The 18,035-nt window shown below is 41.8% G+C and overlaps 1 protein-coding gene across 2 annotated transcripts; it reads right to left on the minus strand.

Annotated features, from left to right (window-relative positions):
• Positions 1-1,251: 1,251 nt before the first annotated feature.
• ACOD1 (aconitate decarboxylase 1) lies at positions 1,252-9,321 on the minus strand. Of its 2 annotated transcripts, XM_045566870.1 has the most exons (5): positions 9,274-9,321; positions 5,745-5,906; positions 4,939-5,028; positions 3,420-3,625; positions 1,252-2,527 (listed from the first exon to the last, which is right to left on the minus strand). In XM_045566870.1, the coding sequence occupies exons 1-5, from the start codon at positions 9,283-9,285 to the stop codon at positions 1,576-1,578; spliced, it is 1,422 nt and encodes a 473-aa protein (XP_045422826.1). In that variant the 5' UTR covers positions 9,286-9,321; the 3' UTR covers positions 1,252-1,575. The 2 variants fall into 2 exon arrangements, with proteins under 2 accessions (XP_045422826.1, XP_045422827.1); XM_045566871.1 differs by lacking the exons at positions 4,939-5,028; positions 5,745-5,906; positions 9,274-9,321 and adding an exon at positions 5,079-5,606 and having other exon boundaries at positions 1,253-2,527.
• Between the last annotated feature and the right edge of the window lie 8,714 nt (positions 9,322-18,035).

Raw genomic sequence — 18,035 nt, forward strand, 5'->3', positions numbered from 1 at the left:
AAATTTAAAACTTTTTCTTTTCAAGAGACATCAATAAAAAAGTGAAAAGACAAATCACAGAGTGGGAGAAAATATTTACAAAACATACATGATAAAGGACTTATAACCAGAATATATAAAGAACTCTTACAACTCAACCAGTAAAAGACAACCCAATGAAAAGAACTGGCAAGAATGGGCAAGAATTAGTCATGAAGGAAATGCAAATTAAAAACCACAATGAGGTACCATTGAGATACCATACTCAGTAGAATGGCTAAAATGAAAAAGACAATTCTAAGGGTTGGTGAGGATGAGGAGAAACTAGAGCCCTTATATATTGATGATGGAAATGTAACACGATAGAGCTACTTTTGACAACAGTTCTTCTTTTAAATAAAATCACATATATATTTACCAAATGACTGAGCATTTCCACTCCTAGGTATCTATACAAGAGAAATGGAAAGATACATCCACCCAAAGAGTAGTATGTGAATGTTCACAGAAGCACTATTTGTAATAGCCCAAACTGGAAACAATCCAACTGCCTATTAACTAGTGAATGGGTAAACAAATTGTGGCATATCCATACAATGGAATACTACCCAGCAATGAAAAGGCACACAGAACTAATACATATGAGGAAGAATCTCAAAATCATTTAAGTGAAAGAAGCCAGACACACGTGACTACATATATGATTCCATTTATATTGAATGTCCAGAAAAGACAAAACTGCCTTACAGATTGAGAAACTATGGCAGAGGGCCACGTCTAATAAGTGGCAGAGGCAAGATTTAAACCCACTAATCTCCCATTAGCACCCCTGGCACTGTGGAATAATCCATGGTCTAAGAAATCTGTTGGTAGCACATCAGACCAGAGCCCCTCTCCACTGACATACGGGTTCACATTCTTCTAAAACCTTGAGGTTCACAAAGTTTAAAATAATTCCTCTGGGGCTAGGCACGGTGGCTCATGCCTGTAATCCTAGCACTCTGGGAGGCTGAGGCAGGTGGATCGTTTGAGCTCAGGAGTCTGAGACCAGCCTGAGCAAAAGTGAGACCCACGTCTCTACTAAAAAAAATAGAAAGAAATTAGCTAGACAACTAAAAATATGTATAGAAAAAATTAGCCGGGCATGGTGGTACATGCCTGTAGTCTCAGCTACTTGGGAGGCTGAGGCAGAAGGATTGCTTGAGCCCAGGAATTTGAGGTTGCTGTGAGCTAGGCTGATGCCATGGCACTCTAGCCTAGGCAACAGAGAGAGACTCTGTCTCAAAAAAAAAAAAAAAAAATTCCTCTGAAAAGATTAATTTTATAAGCAGGTGACTTAAATTTTACCCTTATGAATGCTTAGAAAATATTTTTTGTGTTTCTTGCATATTTATTATTTTGATTTAGGTAATTTGAACTGTCCTGCAAAATTCACAGGACAGGACTTCTTCCAAATAGATACAGTTCTGTTTCTGGACTCTATTCCTGGACAGACAAGCAGCAGACCCATATTTTACACAGCAAATCATAAAAATCTCCCCAAAAGCAAAGTCATTTAGATTGGTAAACCCCAGGAGAGATTGTGTGATGGAATTATTACATGCTGGATAATTTTGAAGCTGCCTCTGGTGGAGAGGATCCTTTGAGAAGTGTGGTTAACATAGAACAGTCTTCTAGGTCTTCCAGTTTTTCTACTATCTTTATAAGACTTTCCACTGTGTCATAGGACAGTGTCCTGGAGGCATTGGCTCTGAACTTTGCCTCTAGGTCCTTCTGGCTCAGTGGTTTCCTCCAGTGACCATAGAAAGTATCCGAGCGATGGGTGAAGGTAGCTCCATCCTTGAGGGTGACACTTATTTCACAGTACAATGTGTTGAAGCTTGGCAGGTTGTCTGGAGGGTGCTCCAGCTCTACCTTACTGAGAAGTTCTTTCACCTGTGGCCTGTTAATCTGGTGTTTTTGGAATGATGAGACTGTGATGTCACCATCCAGCAGCATGGCACAGGCCACATACTGAAAGGAATGACGGGCTTCGTGCTCCGAGTCTGGGAAAGGTCTATTTACATACTGGACATGTGGAATCCTGAGCACAACCCTCTGGATGTGCTCAGTGGGGAACAGGGCTGTCTCTGTTACGAGGTGCTTTCTCACAGATGCGGCTGCATCTGCCACCCAGTGGGTAGACAGATGTGCGGGAAAACTCTTGACTGCCACATCCTGCTGGTCCAGCAGCCAAGTGTAGGAATCTAGGTTTGGAAGGACTTTTGGGGAATAATTGGCGTAGAAGGCCCCAAATCCTGCCTCTAAGTCCAAACTCTGCTTGTTTCCTTGGAGACCCAGCATTGCCAGAAAAGCAGCTTCTATCCCGTGCTTGGCAGCGTTGCCAATATGAAGGGGCTTGGTCTCAGTGGCCGCATTTGCCATGGGTGCCCCGGCATAAGAAACAGCAATGGCCAGGGCCTCTTGGCATTTTGTCAAGCTAAGTCCTAAAAACTTGGATGCAGCAGCAGCACTACCCAAAATTCCTACCACTGAAGGAGGATGGAATCTGAAAAGCAAAGAAGCGGAGTTAGAGATTTATAAGCTTTACCCACTGAGAGGCAGTACAGCATAATGGTTAAGAACATTCATAATGGAGTTGTACCACCTAGGTTCAAATCTCAGCTCTACCACTTACTGGCTGTGTGATCTTGGGAAAGTTGTTCAACTTCTCTATACCTGTTTTTTTTTCTTACATAAAATGGTGATAATAATAATAATGTCTATTTCTTAGTGTTTTGGGAGCCTTGAATGAACTCATATGTTTACAACAGTGTCTGACACATAGTGAGTTCTTTATAAATGGTACTGTTACCATTTGCCAGAAAAGTGAAAGTTGTTGATTGTAAGTAACTGTAAGAACTGAAGGCCTTGTAGAAATTGTGAAACTTTACTACCTAGTATTCCAATTTACTCCTCTCCTGGCAGGCTAAGTGGCAAAATAAATATGACATTGAACCATATGAAATGGCCAACATTTGGCCATTTTTTTATCTACAGGATGAGCAGTTAGGGGTAGGATATTCTGAATGTTCTCATTAGTCTGAAGGACACTAGGAAAGATCAGAGTAGATTCTGCTTTGAGGCTGGGATCAGGAATATTGAGAGTACTCATGGGTGCCGGAATGCCATGAGTCACCCAGGGATGAAAGGCACCAATTTATTTCATGATTATGATTGATTGGCTCTGTAAACCCAAAGGAAAAATGTGGCTTCTGAAGTCACATTTTTGCATCTGGATATAGGGTTTGGTATGTGACTGGTGAATTGACTTATCTGCCAGCACTAATGCTAACATCTTCAGCTGAGCTAGCCTCTAAGTCAGAAAGCTCCACAGGGGTAATGGCTGACAGATGAAGAGGAAGGTGGCTGCTTCTCAATGGGACAAATTCTCTCCATACCTCTTCGGTATGTCTTTGGCTTCCTTGGAGAAATGCATTAATCGGCCTTGCACTTCAATACCAACATTGAAAGCCAGCAGCAGATCAAGGCCAGAAAGCTTTGGACTCTGAGGCAAGGCTTCTGATAAAGCTGTGAGGACAGGAAGGACAGCCCCAGAAGGGTGAGTGGCAGGGTGCCACGTGTCATCAAAGTCCATCGAGTGAATCTGTGTAAACAAACAAAAACAAAATTTTTCCCTGAATGCAATTGCCTTCAGACCAGTAAGGACTTAGTTTAGCAATAATCTTGTTTGATGGGAGATTTTTTTGATCTGATTCTCTGAAAAGAAAACCAGAGAACTGGCTATGGTTTTTAATCACGTGGCTGGGCACTGAGGCCTGCTGTTCCTCTGCCCAGAGGAGGCAGGACCTTAGAGAGCAGCTTGTGAGCCCCGCGGAGCTTGGGTCTTGCCCAGGTGGCCTGAGCTCTCTCTGCCACAGCCCCTGGAAAGATCTATATTCCCCTCCAAAAAACAAGCTGCAGAATCAGGTGGCTGCTGCCTCCTCCCTCCCCATCCTTTAAACAAGCTGCCCTTAAGTTCAATGTCATTTATTCCATACAAAGCCATATAGTTTTTTACCTTTTCATTTTGAAGTAATTTCAAACTTTTAGAGAAGTTGCAAGAATAGCATAAGAACTCTCAAACCCAGATTAACTATTAAGCTATGTTTTAAAATCATTACTTTATTCTTTAAGGTTTTATTCCTCTTCATCCCAGCCATTTGCTTTTCCCTTGTATGAAAATACTTAGTAATAACCAGAAGTTCATTTAAAAATAGATTTTTACGCCTATTTGATGTGGCTGGTGCATTTCCCACTGCTTGTTGGACATTAACTTCTGAATGCACCATTGGGTTTGACTTTCAATATTCTGAACTACTGTCCTCATAAACCATAAAAATATCTCAAAAATCCCAACATGTTCATTTCCAAATTACATCTTGTAGACTACTCCCCCTGACACACAGAGGAAGCATAAAAATTATCTATCAGTTAAGAAGTGCAGATTTTTCGTTCAGAAAATATACACTATATGCCTAGTGTTCCTTTCTCAAGAAATATCTACTGAATAAACACTTAAATGAATGAATGAAGGGCACATTACCGGATAGAAACTGGCACCCACAACAGAAGGAACTGAGAAGAAACTGTGTCTGGATATTGGGTTTTATGATTTTTTTTTCTTTTTAGTATATACATTCAAGGTTTAGAGTGGGGATACGTTGGGAGTGTTTTTATCTAAATCCTTCCCCTTCCCTCTTATTTCCGCTACTACACAATTTGTTTGAAAAGCATCAATTTACCATAAAAATATGAGAACTGAATTAGTACACTGGAGAGAGGGCAGGCCACTTTATCTCTCTGGGTTTCAATTATATCATCTGTACGATATGGAAGTCGGCTGATTTCTGAGATATTTTCTGGCTCTAAAATTATTATGATATTCAAATAGTTGAAAAAGCATGAAAACCTCCTTACAGCCACACCGTTAACAAAAGCAGCATATGTAGGCGGGAGCCTGAAGTCCGGCTGGCCCCAAACAGTGCTGGATATGTTGGAACTATAGATCTGGAACGAAAGAATATCAATTAGTTATATAGAGTGTGGATGCAACGTACCAGTCATCACTTCAAACGTTATTCTTCATCTTTGGAGGCATTAGATGAACAGTTCTTACTTCAACCCTTTGTGCAAGATAGGAAGCCTTAGTCACTGGGTCCTCTCTTCCTTGTAGAAGAATATGTGACTTTTCCCATGGAAGGGAGGGGAGATACTGTTGCCTGATGCCATATTGTAATGCAGAAGTGCTCCAGGGATGCACGCCTGAATTTACTCTTATTTACTCCTTGGGGTAAATACCGGGGAAGGTGGACTAGCCGTGTACAGTACTACATCCTACAGAGAGCAGATGTTGAGTCTTCCACACGCATGGCCACCCTCTGCTCAGAGTACTCGACCAGTCTTCTCTCCAAAGAATCTTAAAGTCTTTGCATGAACAAATGGTCTGTGGTAGGTGCTACTGTTTCTAAGACTTTCAGGTTAAAATGTGCTTTTACTCATAATAATAAACTGTGAGATATTACTAGTGTATGGTTTTAAGACAGTGACTTAGTGAAGGATATGGGTGGATAGTAAAACTCAGATACTGAAACACAGAAAATCATAAAACTACATAGAACAACGCTATATACAACAAGTACTATCTATAAAACTCAGTACAGAGTAAATAAAACACATGTGTGCACCCTTGGTTTTATCTCTAAAGTAGACTTTGAGCTTCTCACTTTACTGTATTGGCTGGCTTTGTGAAACACCGCCGTGCTGGTTCCCAGGAACCCGACGCCCAGCGTATCCAGGATCATTCTCTTGCTCCTCCGAATGACTTGATCAGTCAGGTGTCCCACTTTCAAGCCATGGATCACTTTGGCGAAGCTTTCTGTGACAGACTTTAAAGGAGAGAGCGTTAGAACAGGTGTATACTCCACTTTGTACTTAATTCTTGTGTAGAGTTTTGCTCCACTAGAAGAGACCCAGTTGATCAAATTTAGTTCAACTTCTGAAAAATGATCAATCATCTAAAAAATGATGTGTACCAAGCACCCACTGTGTGTGAGACACAGGGATGCAGAAATGCACAGCAGCCGGTTTCCGTCCCTCATCAGGTGGAGGAACAGGCTCCAAGCAGATGATGATGGCAGTGCGTGACGGGCGGTGGTGGAGGGAAGTACAGAAAGTCAGGGGTGATGTGCAAGACACCTCGTCCACGTAGTGGAGCTTTCTGAGGGTGTGGTGCATTCAGACAGCTGCCATTTTCAGACGCGTGCCAGATAGTGTGCTGAGTGTTTCAAATACATTATCCATTAGATACCCACAAGTCTCTAGGTAGGAGTTTTTGCAGGTGAGGAGACTGAGACCTAGAAAACTGAAGCCACTAATGTTTACAGCTCTTAACTGGTGGATTCTGGATGCAGACTCCTCTAGGTCTAACTCCAAAATCAGTGCATCTGGGTACTAAGCCCAAATTTCCTAAAGTGTGGTCTGAGGAACATGTATAGGAGAGCTACCTGGGATTCTTACTGAACATGAACATTTCTGGTCACCGCTAGAACACCAGAGTTAGACGCCCCCCAGAAACAGAACCTTTGGAAGTAGAGCACAGGATTCTGTTTTCATTAGGATCTCCAGGTGGTTCTCAAGTGCTCTCATGTCCAACATGGTAGCTGCTCTCCACCTGTGGCCATTGAGCACTTGAAATGTGGCTAGTCCAAATTGAGATGTGCCATAGGAGTAAAATCAAGACTGAACTTTGAAGACTTGTAGGAAAAAAGAATATAAAGCATCTCAATACTTTAAAAATATTGATTATATGCTGAATCAATATTTAATACAATGATAATAATATAACATTGATTATATTATTGATATATTGGGATACAGTATAAATAAAATATTAATCTCATCAGTTTCTTCTTCTAAAAATATGGCTACTAGGAAATGTAAAATTACATATGTGACTTGAGAACCACTACCTGCTCTTTCTTGTTGGTGGAGACTGCCTGGAGACATTGACACCTGATCTGGTTATGAAAACTTAGAGGAGTCAGCCAGGCAAAGATATAGGGGATGAGGACAGAGGTTAAAGGTAGAGGTAGCAGCATGGGCCAAAGCTTGGTGGTGTGAGAGGGTGGAGGGAATTTGGCACACTTCAGCTGCAGAGCTGCAGGTAGGAGGCAGAGGTGAGAGGGAGAATGGATTTCCAACCTAGGACTAGAATGATGCATGTTACGCCATGCTAAACACTGTGATGCCAACAGGAAGGTGAAGTGCTGTGTTAAGAAAGGTAGAGATAGGGTCAGATTTATGTTTTGGAAAGATCTCCATAGACTGTCGTGTAGAGAATGGATTAGAGAGGGGTAGAGAAAGGCAGTTAAGAGACTGCTGCAGTAGCCCAGAGTCTGGGTGGGGAAGTGGCAGTGCCGTTTGCCAAGAGAGAGCACACGGGAAGAGGATCAGCCTTTTGGGCAATGACAATGGGCTCAGTGTGACTTTGTTGAATATGAAGTGCCCGTGGTGAACCCAGGGGAGAAAGTCATTCTGCTTCTACCCACAAACCAGGTAACAAAAATTTACAGGATTATGTGCATTTCATAAGCAGTAGAGTACTTTGCAAGTCCTTTAACTATCAAACTCTTCAATGCATAGACAATTATTTTGTTTTATACACGTCTTCACAAGAGGACGGCTATTACGTATAGTTAAAAAACATCCACTCTTAAGTCGGGTTTCACCATATGCCTGGCACTTAGGACCACTTGGTAGATGTTGGGTTGCTTCCCTTTCCTGCCCTGGTAATTACATCATTGCACAACTTACTCTGTCTCTCTGAGTGTCAGATACCTCATTTTAAAATGTTAGCTGTAGGGTGAGGGTTATTGGATTAGGGGACTGAGGCTCTCTGATACTGAGCTCAGTGCCAGGGCAGAGTCACAGAGATGGAAGCAGTGTCCAGCTGAAAGTCCTTCAACGTGGCCACCAACTAGTCCTATTGTTAGAGTCTCCAGATTTATCAAGTCAGGGAATGCCTGCGATTTTAAAAAGGATGGGCTACTTTTTATGTCTCTGATAGCTTTGATAGAAAGCTAAGGGGAGTTTAGAGTGGGAGAAGGCTGGAGAGAAGACGGCTGGGAGAGAGAAAGGGCTCTGGCAGAAGTTTCTGATGAGGTGGAGAATAACAATAATGTTGATTTTCATGCTGGTAGAAACTTGGGTAAACATACGTAGGGGCAGAGTGAGGGAGGGAGGGGAGGAAAGGAACTGGCTTGATGATCTGTCAAGTAAAACTTTGAGTTTCAAGTACCGGTTGGATTCCTGTTTCTCAGCAAAACTACCTTTTTTTCACCTCTCTTCCCATGTCCACGAGTCCCTCAGTTGAGGGCATTTAGTGACTGATTGCTCAGCTCTTCAGGGTTAGACCTGACCTGGGGGTGCTTTATGGGGAAAACTGTGTATGCCCAGGGAGCACGTGGGAGGTGGGGCACCAACAGGCAGTCCAGGAGGGGGTTGTGCCATCCATCCACATGAGGTGGGCAGTGCTGCTGGTGGCTTAGGAAGGTGGGGCCCCACGGGATGCCCTGCAAGTCCTGAACATCACCCTGTGTGCCAGAGAACACATGGCTCTTCCTGGTTCCTGAAGGAAGGGAACATGAGGGCAATACACACACAACTGCTCAGCTGTCTATGAACCTTCCATCCATCTATTTCTAAAATATCTTTCTGGTCCGCTGGACTTTCTCATGGCATTTAAATCTCTTTTTAGTTAAATACAATGATTAATGTATAAATTAAGGCATAATATGCCATCATTGAGTAAATATATTTCACAAGTTCTTGCTATGTGTCCAAGATTGTGCTAAGCTCCCTAGAATGTCAAACCAATGCGTTATGCCGTCTGCCTCCAAAAGTTTATCTTCTGCAAGGGACGGTGGGTGGCAGTGGACAGATAATTAGAAGTGCAATCTGGCCATGTCATGATGGACACATATAAGACTAGGAGGTTAAAAGTCAACAAACTTACAATGATTCATTTTCTTCCTAATTTAATACAACAGAATCATGTCTCTCATTTGTAAAACCCTGATGAAAACCAACATGCAGTTAATTAGGTAGCCCAGAGGCTATGAGAAAAGTTAAAATGCCATTTTTTTTTTTGAAGCAGAAGATAGTGCTTAAAAGGAGAGGGCAACAAGAAAATTGAGAAAGGAAGAAATAAGGTAGAAAAGCAATTTAAGTAAGCCACATAAAATGTCACAATACCTTGAGCATCATGTTGTTCTAAAGAGGAGGTTTAGCTCAGGAGTGGAATGGGAGGAGCGATTTGTTTGCTGGGTGGCTGACTCTGCCTTTATACCCTTCCCTCCTCTCCAACACTTTTCCTTTCACTTTCTTCTACCTCTAGAATTTCCATCATTTCAACACCTCCAAGCATAGTGCACTTCAGCTTCCTCTATGTTGAATATTTAACTCCTCAGCAGATGAAGAATTAAATGAGGCTAGGAAGGGTTCAGAAAAAGTAAATTTATGTTAAAGCTAGGACTGATTCTTGTGCCTAGATGGCTTATGTCAATATTAGAAAAATCTTTACACTCTTAAATAGCATTCCACTTCTAAAAATTTATACTAAGGAAAAAAGCATGGATATATGGAAAGATTGAAGAAAAAACCCCCCATATACAAACAAAATTCATAGCCCTGATTATAACTAAAAATTGGACACAATCAAATGCCCCCAAATAGTGGATTGGTTAACAGTAATATGTGGCATGTGCAATATTTAAGGTATATGCCCATTTTCCCCTTCCACTTCACCCTGCTGGTCACCATTATCTAGGGACAAATGTGCCGACCAGAAGTTCTTGGTAGCTTAAGATTAGGAACCAGGAAGGAGTTAATTATACTTCTTCTCAGCTTGTGTCCTTGTCTTTTCCTGGACTGCTGTTTTCATATTTGCTCATCTCTGGTTCCTGGTCCTCTGCCTGGCTTCTGGGATACTGCCTGCCTTTCTACTTCCCTGCTACTGCCTGACTTGGCTTCAGTACAGCTTGTCCAGGTCTCTGCTATAATCAGTCACTATGACTTATTTCAATTATGAAGGAAATCTCCATGAGCCTTAGGGTTCTATAACAATCCTATTAAAGAAGGGAGAGTTTTGGGACAAACAAGAGCTAAACTACTCTGCATAAAAATGCAAAAGGCTGTCTTTCTTGCGGGGAGACAGTGTCTCTGCGAGATGGGGTTAGGTAGTTTTGCTTCTCTTGGTTGGAGCCTATAGAGAAAGAATGTAAGGCTCTAGAGACAGGGCCATGGGTAGGGTCGTTGGGAAACGCATGGATTGGTGGGCTGGCACTGTGGCTATAGTCTGGGAGCTACAAGGCGGAAGTGGCAGCAGGAAACCTGATGTGAAAGGACACAGGCAGACAGATTTAAAGAGCAGCGAGATCAAATATCTAATTTGAAGTTTTTCTTTTCATTGTAATAATTCCCTAATGTTATCCTCATATCCTTAGGAAAGTTTGTTCCATATTATAACCTAGTGTTAGCCCTGCTTTGGAAATGAAGGCAGAGGAGGTTGATCATGCATGGAATAAAAAGGGCTGGAGAGAGAAGCTCAGGGTACTAGTCAGAGGGAGAAGTGATGAACAACAACTAAGAGAATACCCTAAGTGGGTATTTTGATTACCCTAAGTGGTTAACTGATAGTCAAAGGAAGGGGTGTGTGATTGTACCTACTCGGATGGTAGAGGGAAGAGGAACTCAGGAGGATGAAGGCGTGAGGATGTTTGGATTCTACTCATCAGCCGACTGCCGCCCACAGTGGACTTCCCAACTGTGGTGCAGACCGGGGAAATCCAGACCAAGCCCAGTATTGGTGCAGATGGTGGTTGTGTGCCTCACGATACCATTTCAACCTTTATATCAGTGGACTCCAAAGCCAGTTTCCAGCAGAAGGCTGGATTCCTGCATCCAAAGAACAAGATGAGTATTTGGGGTAGGGGTGGGCAAGATGAGTATTTTGGGGCCATTGTGTGAGAACAATCACTTATAAGATTCTGTGATTTATGGCTGGATAGTCTACATAAATTGCTGTTTACAGTTATCTTCTAGAGCTGAAAGGAAACATAGACATCTAGTGTGATAAACACTTAAAACCATCTTAAGCATTATGCCAGTTGGGAATTCTGGATTTTTCATCTTAAATGTCTATATTTACTTCATTTGTATGGTCACACTGATGTAGTATGTTCTTTTATTTCCCTTAAGAACCTCTGTGAGAGTTGTCACTGTTATTACTCCCAATTTAAATAAGAAAAGGTCAAGACCTCAAGAGGCAAAAAAAATATTTTCAAATTGAGAGTGAAGTTTGAAGTTGAGACGCCTCAGACCACTTTTACATGAAAATGAAGAGCGGCGCCATGATGGCCTCTGCCATCTACCATGGAAAGGCCTTGCAAACGAATGATGAGCTCTATCAGGTCCGTGGAGCCTTAATGGAAGTTCCATCTTTTAGCTTCTCTGGGCCTCAGGTTTTGCTGCGATTGCATTCAGAAGAAGAGTTAGTTCAATTACTTGCTGGTTTCATTATGCACTTAGTACTTTCATGTTACTGTGATCAATTCAAAGACTAAGTTCCTCCATAATGAGAGTCACTTTCTAACTATCCAGGGGCTTAAATGACAAATTGCATATTGATGGCAACTCTCTGATCAAAACCAGTTGATGACTTCTATAGCCTTTTGCTTCTGGATCTAAACAGAAGCCAGAGTTATGGTATTGTATTGTATTTTATTTATTTATTTATAATTATTTTGGAGTCTTTATTTTTTTTTATTTCAAAATGTTCCAGGGGTACAAATTGTTTTTAAATGTGAGTCTTCTCTTTGATCACTCGCCCTGGAGGAAGCAGTGTTGTGAGAAGCCCTTCGGAGAGGCCCACGCAGGGAGGAGCGGCAGCCTCCTGCGAAGGGCCAGCTTGGGTACTGATCCTTCCAGAGCATCTCAAGCCTTCAGAGACGGCAGCCCGGCTGGCAGCTCGACTCAAACGTCATGAGAGATGCCAAGCCTGAGTCACCCAGCTAAACTGCTCCGGGATTCCTGACTCTTAAAAACTGTCAAGATAATAAAGGCTTGTTGTTTTAAATGGAGAAGTTTTGAGATAATTTGTTATTATACATAGTGTATTAGGATTCTCCAGAAGAACAGAGCCAACTGAATGTGTCTCTCTATGTATTTGTATGTGGATTATAAGCAACTGGCTCACGCGATTGTGGAGACTGACAAGTGTCACAGTCTGCAGCGGGAAGCTGGAGACCTGAAGAGCCTGTGTGTTGTGCCTGTCCAAGTCTGAAGGTCTGAGAACCAGGAGAGCCAGTGCTGTAGTTCGAGACCAAATGCTGGCAGGCTTGAGACACTGGAAGAACGGATGCTTCTGTTCAAGTATAAAGGCAGGTGCTCACCCTTGTGCCAGCTCAGGGGCAGTTGAGTGGGCGAAATTCCCTCTTATTCTGGGGAGGATCAGCCTTTTTGTTCTATTTAGACCTTCAACTGATTAAACGAGGCCCACCCACATCAGGGAGGGCAATCTGCTTTACTCAGTCTGTAGACTTAAATGTTAAACTCATCCAAAACATTCCCACAGAAATACCCAGAATAATGTTTGACCAAATATCTGGGCACTCTCATGGGCCAGTTGGCACATACAGCTAATCATCACACATAGCAATAGATAATTAATATAAACTCCAAGCTGATAATGATTTATAAGGGTCCCTAGGTTATGACTTTAGTTATCTCTTCATTCTCATATCAAGCTAAGCACCTGCCACCCACACCCTGTGGGGCCGTGGTCTTTGTTGCCTTAGAGATCTTGATACCAGCGATTCCCTCTTACCTCTCAGGTCTTCTCCCCCACCCTACTACCCCTTTCTTCTCCCATACCCCCCAACTTTCCTCATCTTCCACCTAAGCCAGTGATCTTAACTGGGAATCAGTTTGTCCCCAGAGGACATTTGGCAATGTCTGGAGATATTTTGGTTGTCAACAAATTGTGGCACCTAATAGTTCGAGCCCAGGTATGTTGCTAAGCATCCGATGATGTACAGGACAGCCCCAGCATCAACGAATTAACTGGCCCCAAATGTTAATAGTACCAAAGTTGAGAACCCCCTGTCTAAGGGTAGAGGTTACTTCTAGGAGCTCTCCACAGCATCCTAAATTTAGGTTCAGTGCCCTGTCTGCATTTCCCACGGGGCACAATGGTCCCTTCTTTGTATCCCTTATTCTCTTTAGGCAGGAAATTGATCTACTCCACTGATCACCGTATCCCAGGGTCTCACACAGGTACTCACCGTAGGTACTCAATAAATACTTGTGGAAAGGATTAATGCAAAACTAATGCTTTCAATTAGTCAGTCATACCAATACACTGATAAAGTTTAACTCTTCGTCATTGCCAACAAAAAAATATGTCAGGAAGATATATGTTTAAATGGCTGTGGCTTTTATCCTGTGTTGGAATGCTGGTCTGACAACAAGTGGAATACAATGAACATGTCTTTCTCATCATCTTGACAACAGCAGTTCCCGCTATAACGGATTGCTCGTGGGAGAATGTGAACTATTAGAGTAAATCAGGAATATTTGAAACAGCAAATCAGGAATGTGAGAATGCAAACTATTTCTAAAAAAGAAAAACCATTTAATCTGTTTAACTTTGTCCAGAATAGGTGGCTAGGATATTTGAATTTCAGTTTCCTCTTTCCTGCCTCTCCCTTCCTGTGCCACTTTTGGGCAAAATAGTCAATCTCAGGACTTAAGTTTCACTTTACTGGAAGGCAACATTTTATGAGAAAACATAGTGGAAGTCAGCAGAGTTCGTTACCCTAATTAGTTTTCTTTAATTCATTTGGAACATTGAAATGTACTCATCATGAGAATGTTTTTGTAAAAGATGAAACTTGGGGTAAATTCTGTTTAATTTCCTTAAAGCAACAATAGCAATAATTATCAAAATCTCCACTTTAGGCCATTGTCTATCCGTCATTGTTCTGGTTCCATTTTCCCCAGCCCTTAGGCAAGAAGATAGAATCAAATTTTAACCGGGAAGGTGAAAACTCCAGTAAGACATCAAGAAAGAATATTTTAAAAGAAATACGAGAATGCATCACAAAGTCAATGTTTATTTTGTATGATTATATGCCCCCTACCCCTGCCATTTTCTTTGCCAACTTATTAGACTTTGTATGGAATTTTCTAAGTATACACCATGGGATTAAGTTACAGGGACTATGAAACGAAGAATCTGAACTATTGAATGAATGTGTGGCCATAAATTCATTGCTTAAATACAACTGACTCAACATACTTTATTGTGAAGAAATCTTTCCATTTGTGGAAGCTCAACATGGTTATAATTTATCTCCAAATCACTCTACCTCAAAGAAAAGTATTGTTTGTAGCTTTCTCATAAGCATAAAACAGACTGTTAGTGTTTTGTAGTTAACTAGCAAATGCTGAGTGATTATCCACATGCCATATTGCCCTGCACCAGATGTTTGCTAAAAGCAGAATAAAATGGATTGATGCCTTATTTGAATGAATCAGGCAGACTTTAAAAAATACTCCATGCAGAAATTATTTATGTATATTTAGCAAACAGAATAGAATTGAAGAAGTTCTTGCTCTTTTCAAGCTAAATTTAAATATAAAATTATCCCAAGTCTCAAAAGGAATCCAGTTAAACATCTCGGCAGCAAAGGTCTAGTTACATTCTTTTGATATTCCCATTTCATATGAGATTCTATCAGAAGATGTTTTTTTCATCTCACAGAAATTTTCTTCTCCTATTTTCTTGATTCAATTTCCTTTCTATTTCTCCTTCTGAATATATATTAGATAGATATGACTCTGCATTTTTCCTCCATGTCTCCACTCGAATCTTTTAATTTCTATATTTTTACATTTGGGTTCAATGTCCTGATAGGGCTTCATGACTAGATCTTCTATTCACTAATTTATTCTTCAGTTGTGCCCATTCTGCTATTCAGCTCTTTTATTGAGTTTCTTATTTTGGCAATCATGTTTTTCTTTTATAAGAACTCTTTCTTGTTCTCTGATGAACATTTTACACAGCAGTGTTTTCTTGTGATATAGCATACTGATTTGTGATCCTAATGTCTCAAAATGGAGTCACCAAGGCCAAGTAGAATTAAGCTCACAGTGGAGTCACTCCTCCTCAAGGTGATAAACATGTATGTAATGAACTGATGTAATAAGATAACACCTAGTTGCCTGGTACCACCTGAGACCTGAAATGAACAGATAGAGAGTGAAAGGTGGCTGAGATAATGAGAACAGACCTACCTGGGAGGATCATAAAAGTAGCAAAGACCCAGCCATCTCGAGATGCCTTTGGAGGCTCTGTGAGAACTCTGAGGCTTTCCCTCCCCCATGTTGGATTGGCACTGCCTGAGAAAAGCCTTGAATCCCTAGCCCCCTCCCCAAAGACTTCTGGACACACTCAACTTGTCTGTCGGTCCCATCGCTGTGGTTCATTACCCACTTACTATTCCTGCCTGTGTGTTGAATATTAATTGTATGATTTGTGGTGTGTGAAGGCCTTTCAATAAACCATGAATTCCAGCATATATAATTGGCTGTTGAATCATTGTGAAACTTTGTGGTGGCCGAGTTAGCATACCTAGGCTTTGGAAACCTAATTGACATATCAATGGGCAGTAACATCTTGTTTTATGAATACTGTAACTTCTCAATGTCTTTTAGAAAATGACTTCAGAAATAGAAGTTTTCTTCTGGGATCATTGATGGTGCTTCTTCACCTTGGTCCCTCTTTTCATGCTGTTGGTTTTACTCACGTCAGGTAATTCTGCGCCGTTCTTTCCTATTGATAAATTCCACATTCGGCAGACTGGTCACTGGTGTTGGGACATGACCCTTAACTGCAGGATCTCTCTGGCTGGGGTAGATGTGCCTCTGTCCCCTTGATCCTCCAAGCTGGAATGACTACCTGAGGCTTGGAGATCATGGGGCATCCCTGGTCAGATCTTAAGGAAACTGTCAAAGTCAGCTAGTGAGAGGTACTTGTCAGGGTACAAAAACAGCAGGGCTAACAGGATCAGCCATGCTCTTAGATCACAGTGTTGACATTTTAACAAATATCTGCAGGTCACAGAACCTACAGACAGAGCTTCAGGTTTACTCACTGTCCCCTCATTTTGGTAGAACTTTTGGATCAAACCACTACAAGGTCACTGGTAGTCTCTAGTTTGCTCTGCTTAGACCAGTGCCAGCCACTGTGTCCCACCTGTGGGACCTGTGTGGTCACTTAGTCTTCAGAGGGGACCGTGGCATGCCACACGTCAGTTGGCGTGTCTTCTCCAGTACGATGATATTCCCCCAAGAATCGTCATCACCTGCTTTTTGTATTTTTCATGTGGCTTTGATGGGCCCATTTTGTAGAACATAGATCATTAAGCAAGATACTTTGTTGATATCTTGGTGATTTTATCTCTTCTCCTCCATTTGTATATTTTCGTGTGTGTTGGGGCTCAGAAAACAATACCCAAGAATGAAAGCCTCAGAAGCAAAGTTTCCCTCTGACCTTCTCCCGTCCTCCTGTCTCTCACCCTTCATTCTCCCCTGAGGCAAACCACAGAAACTGGAGCTGCTTTTCCCCAAAGCCAGCCAGCAAGCCTAAAAATATTACTCTAACTTGCCCCCACCTTTCTGGGTAACAACTGGCCACAAAGAAATTAAGACCCTCATTCCAGAGGGTCCTGCCCCATACTAGGGAGAGAGGAATGCTGCATAGAGAGGCTGAGAAAAGTCCAAACAGACAGGCCTTGCTGGGTTTCCCCACCCAGTCCACTCCCACTAGTTCATACCCTTTTTGTCCAATCCCATTTCTAGGTGGCTGTCCCTGCTTCATAGAACCTAAGCATAAACATGGACAGTTTTCCCTGTATCTTTGGGTCTTCATTCTGAAGGCTTGCATGACATGTAAAACTATCATCAAATAAATTTGTTATGCTTTTCTCTAGTTAATTTGTCTTTTGTTATAGGGTTGTTGACCATAACCTTCCTGATGGGGAGGAAAGGTACCACCCCTTTCTGCCCCTACATGGGTGACAATTGAGAGTTCTAATTTGTGAAATTAGGGAGGAAGGGAAGGAGAGGGAGTGAAAGAGAAGACGGTGAGGGGGGCAGGGAGAGAGAGAGAATCACAAAGAGACATCAACTGATTGCTGAGGCTGGGCTCCATGGAAACATTACCCACGGGCTCATCTGGGTAGGTGACCATATTCACGGGACTGGTTAACACCTTTGCAGGTCTTGATTTAATCAGTGCACCCAAAGTTGACTAGACTGACTAGAATCTTGGAGACTGACTCTCACTAACCCAAGTCATATGAGAATGAGGAATCAATCAGGATTCCAATTTATTAATTGATGTAGATCGAAATTTTATGATTTCTAGTGTGTATAGGAGTCTGCTGTTGAGATCTTTCTTTGTATCAAGGTGCCTGAGAAGGCAAGTTAGCAATGCTCGCTTGGTTGGTAGAGAAAGAATGGGTGCTCAGGGCTACCTTACACAGACTGCGGAAAATACAGGTTATTGTCCACTTTCCAGGTGTCCAGAGTGCATGCGGTCTACCAGATTCTCTGCTAGATGCACTTTGCCAAATTCTTATTTTGCTCTTCACAAATTACCTTTATTTTGTTAATCTTTTAGTCTTTGCTCTATGAAAACATGATGCTAACGCACAGCACAATCCAATCAGACTTTCCTGGATTTTAAACTTTATACCCAAACACATTAGCCTCGTTTTGCCAATGAGTGGGTGAGATCTGTACCCCCCAAGTTCATTAAACAATGAAACAGTCTCTGAGTAGCACAGGGATGACAGCTAATGTGAAAAGCTCACAAATGTCATGTCTCAGTGAGAGAATTTCTTGTCAGCTGAAATGTGTGTCATGACTCATTCAAAGTGCAAAAATTAGCT

The sequence above is a fragment of the Lemur catta genome, chromosome 13, assembly GCF_020740605.2.
Source record: "Lemur catta isolate mLemCat1 chromosome 13, mLemCat1.pri, whole genome shotgun sequence".
NCBI lineage: Eukaryota > Metazoa > Chordata > Mammalia > Primates > Lemuridae > Lemur > Lemur catta.

Coding starts and splice junctions, on each gene's coding strand:
- ACOD1 (XM_045566870.1), bottom strand. Junction 5,029..5,744: donor AAGCCAGCCAATACAGTAAA/GTGAGAAGCTCA, acceptor CTTTCGTTCCAG/ATCTATAGTTCCAACATATC. Junction 3,626..4,938: donor CTTTTGTTAACGGTGTGGCT/GTAAGGAGGTTT, acceptor TTGTTTACACAG/ATTCACTCGATGGACTTTGA.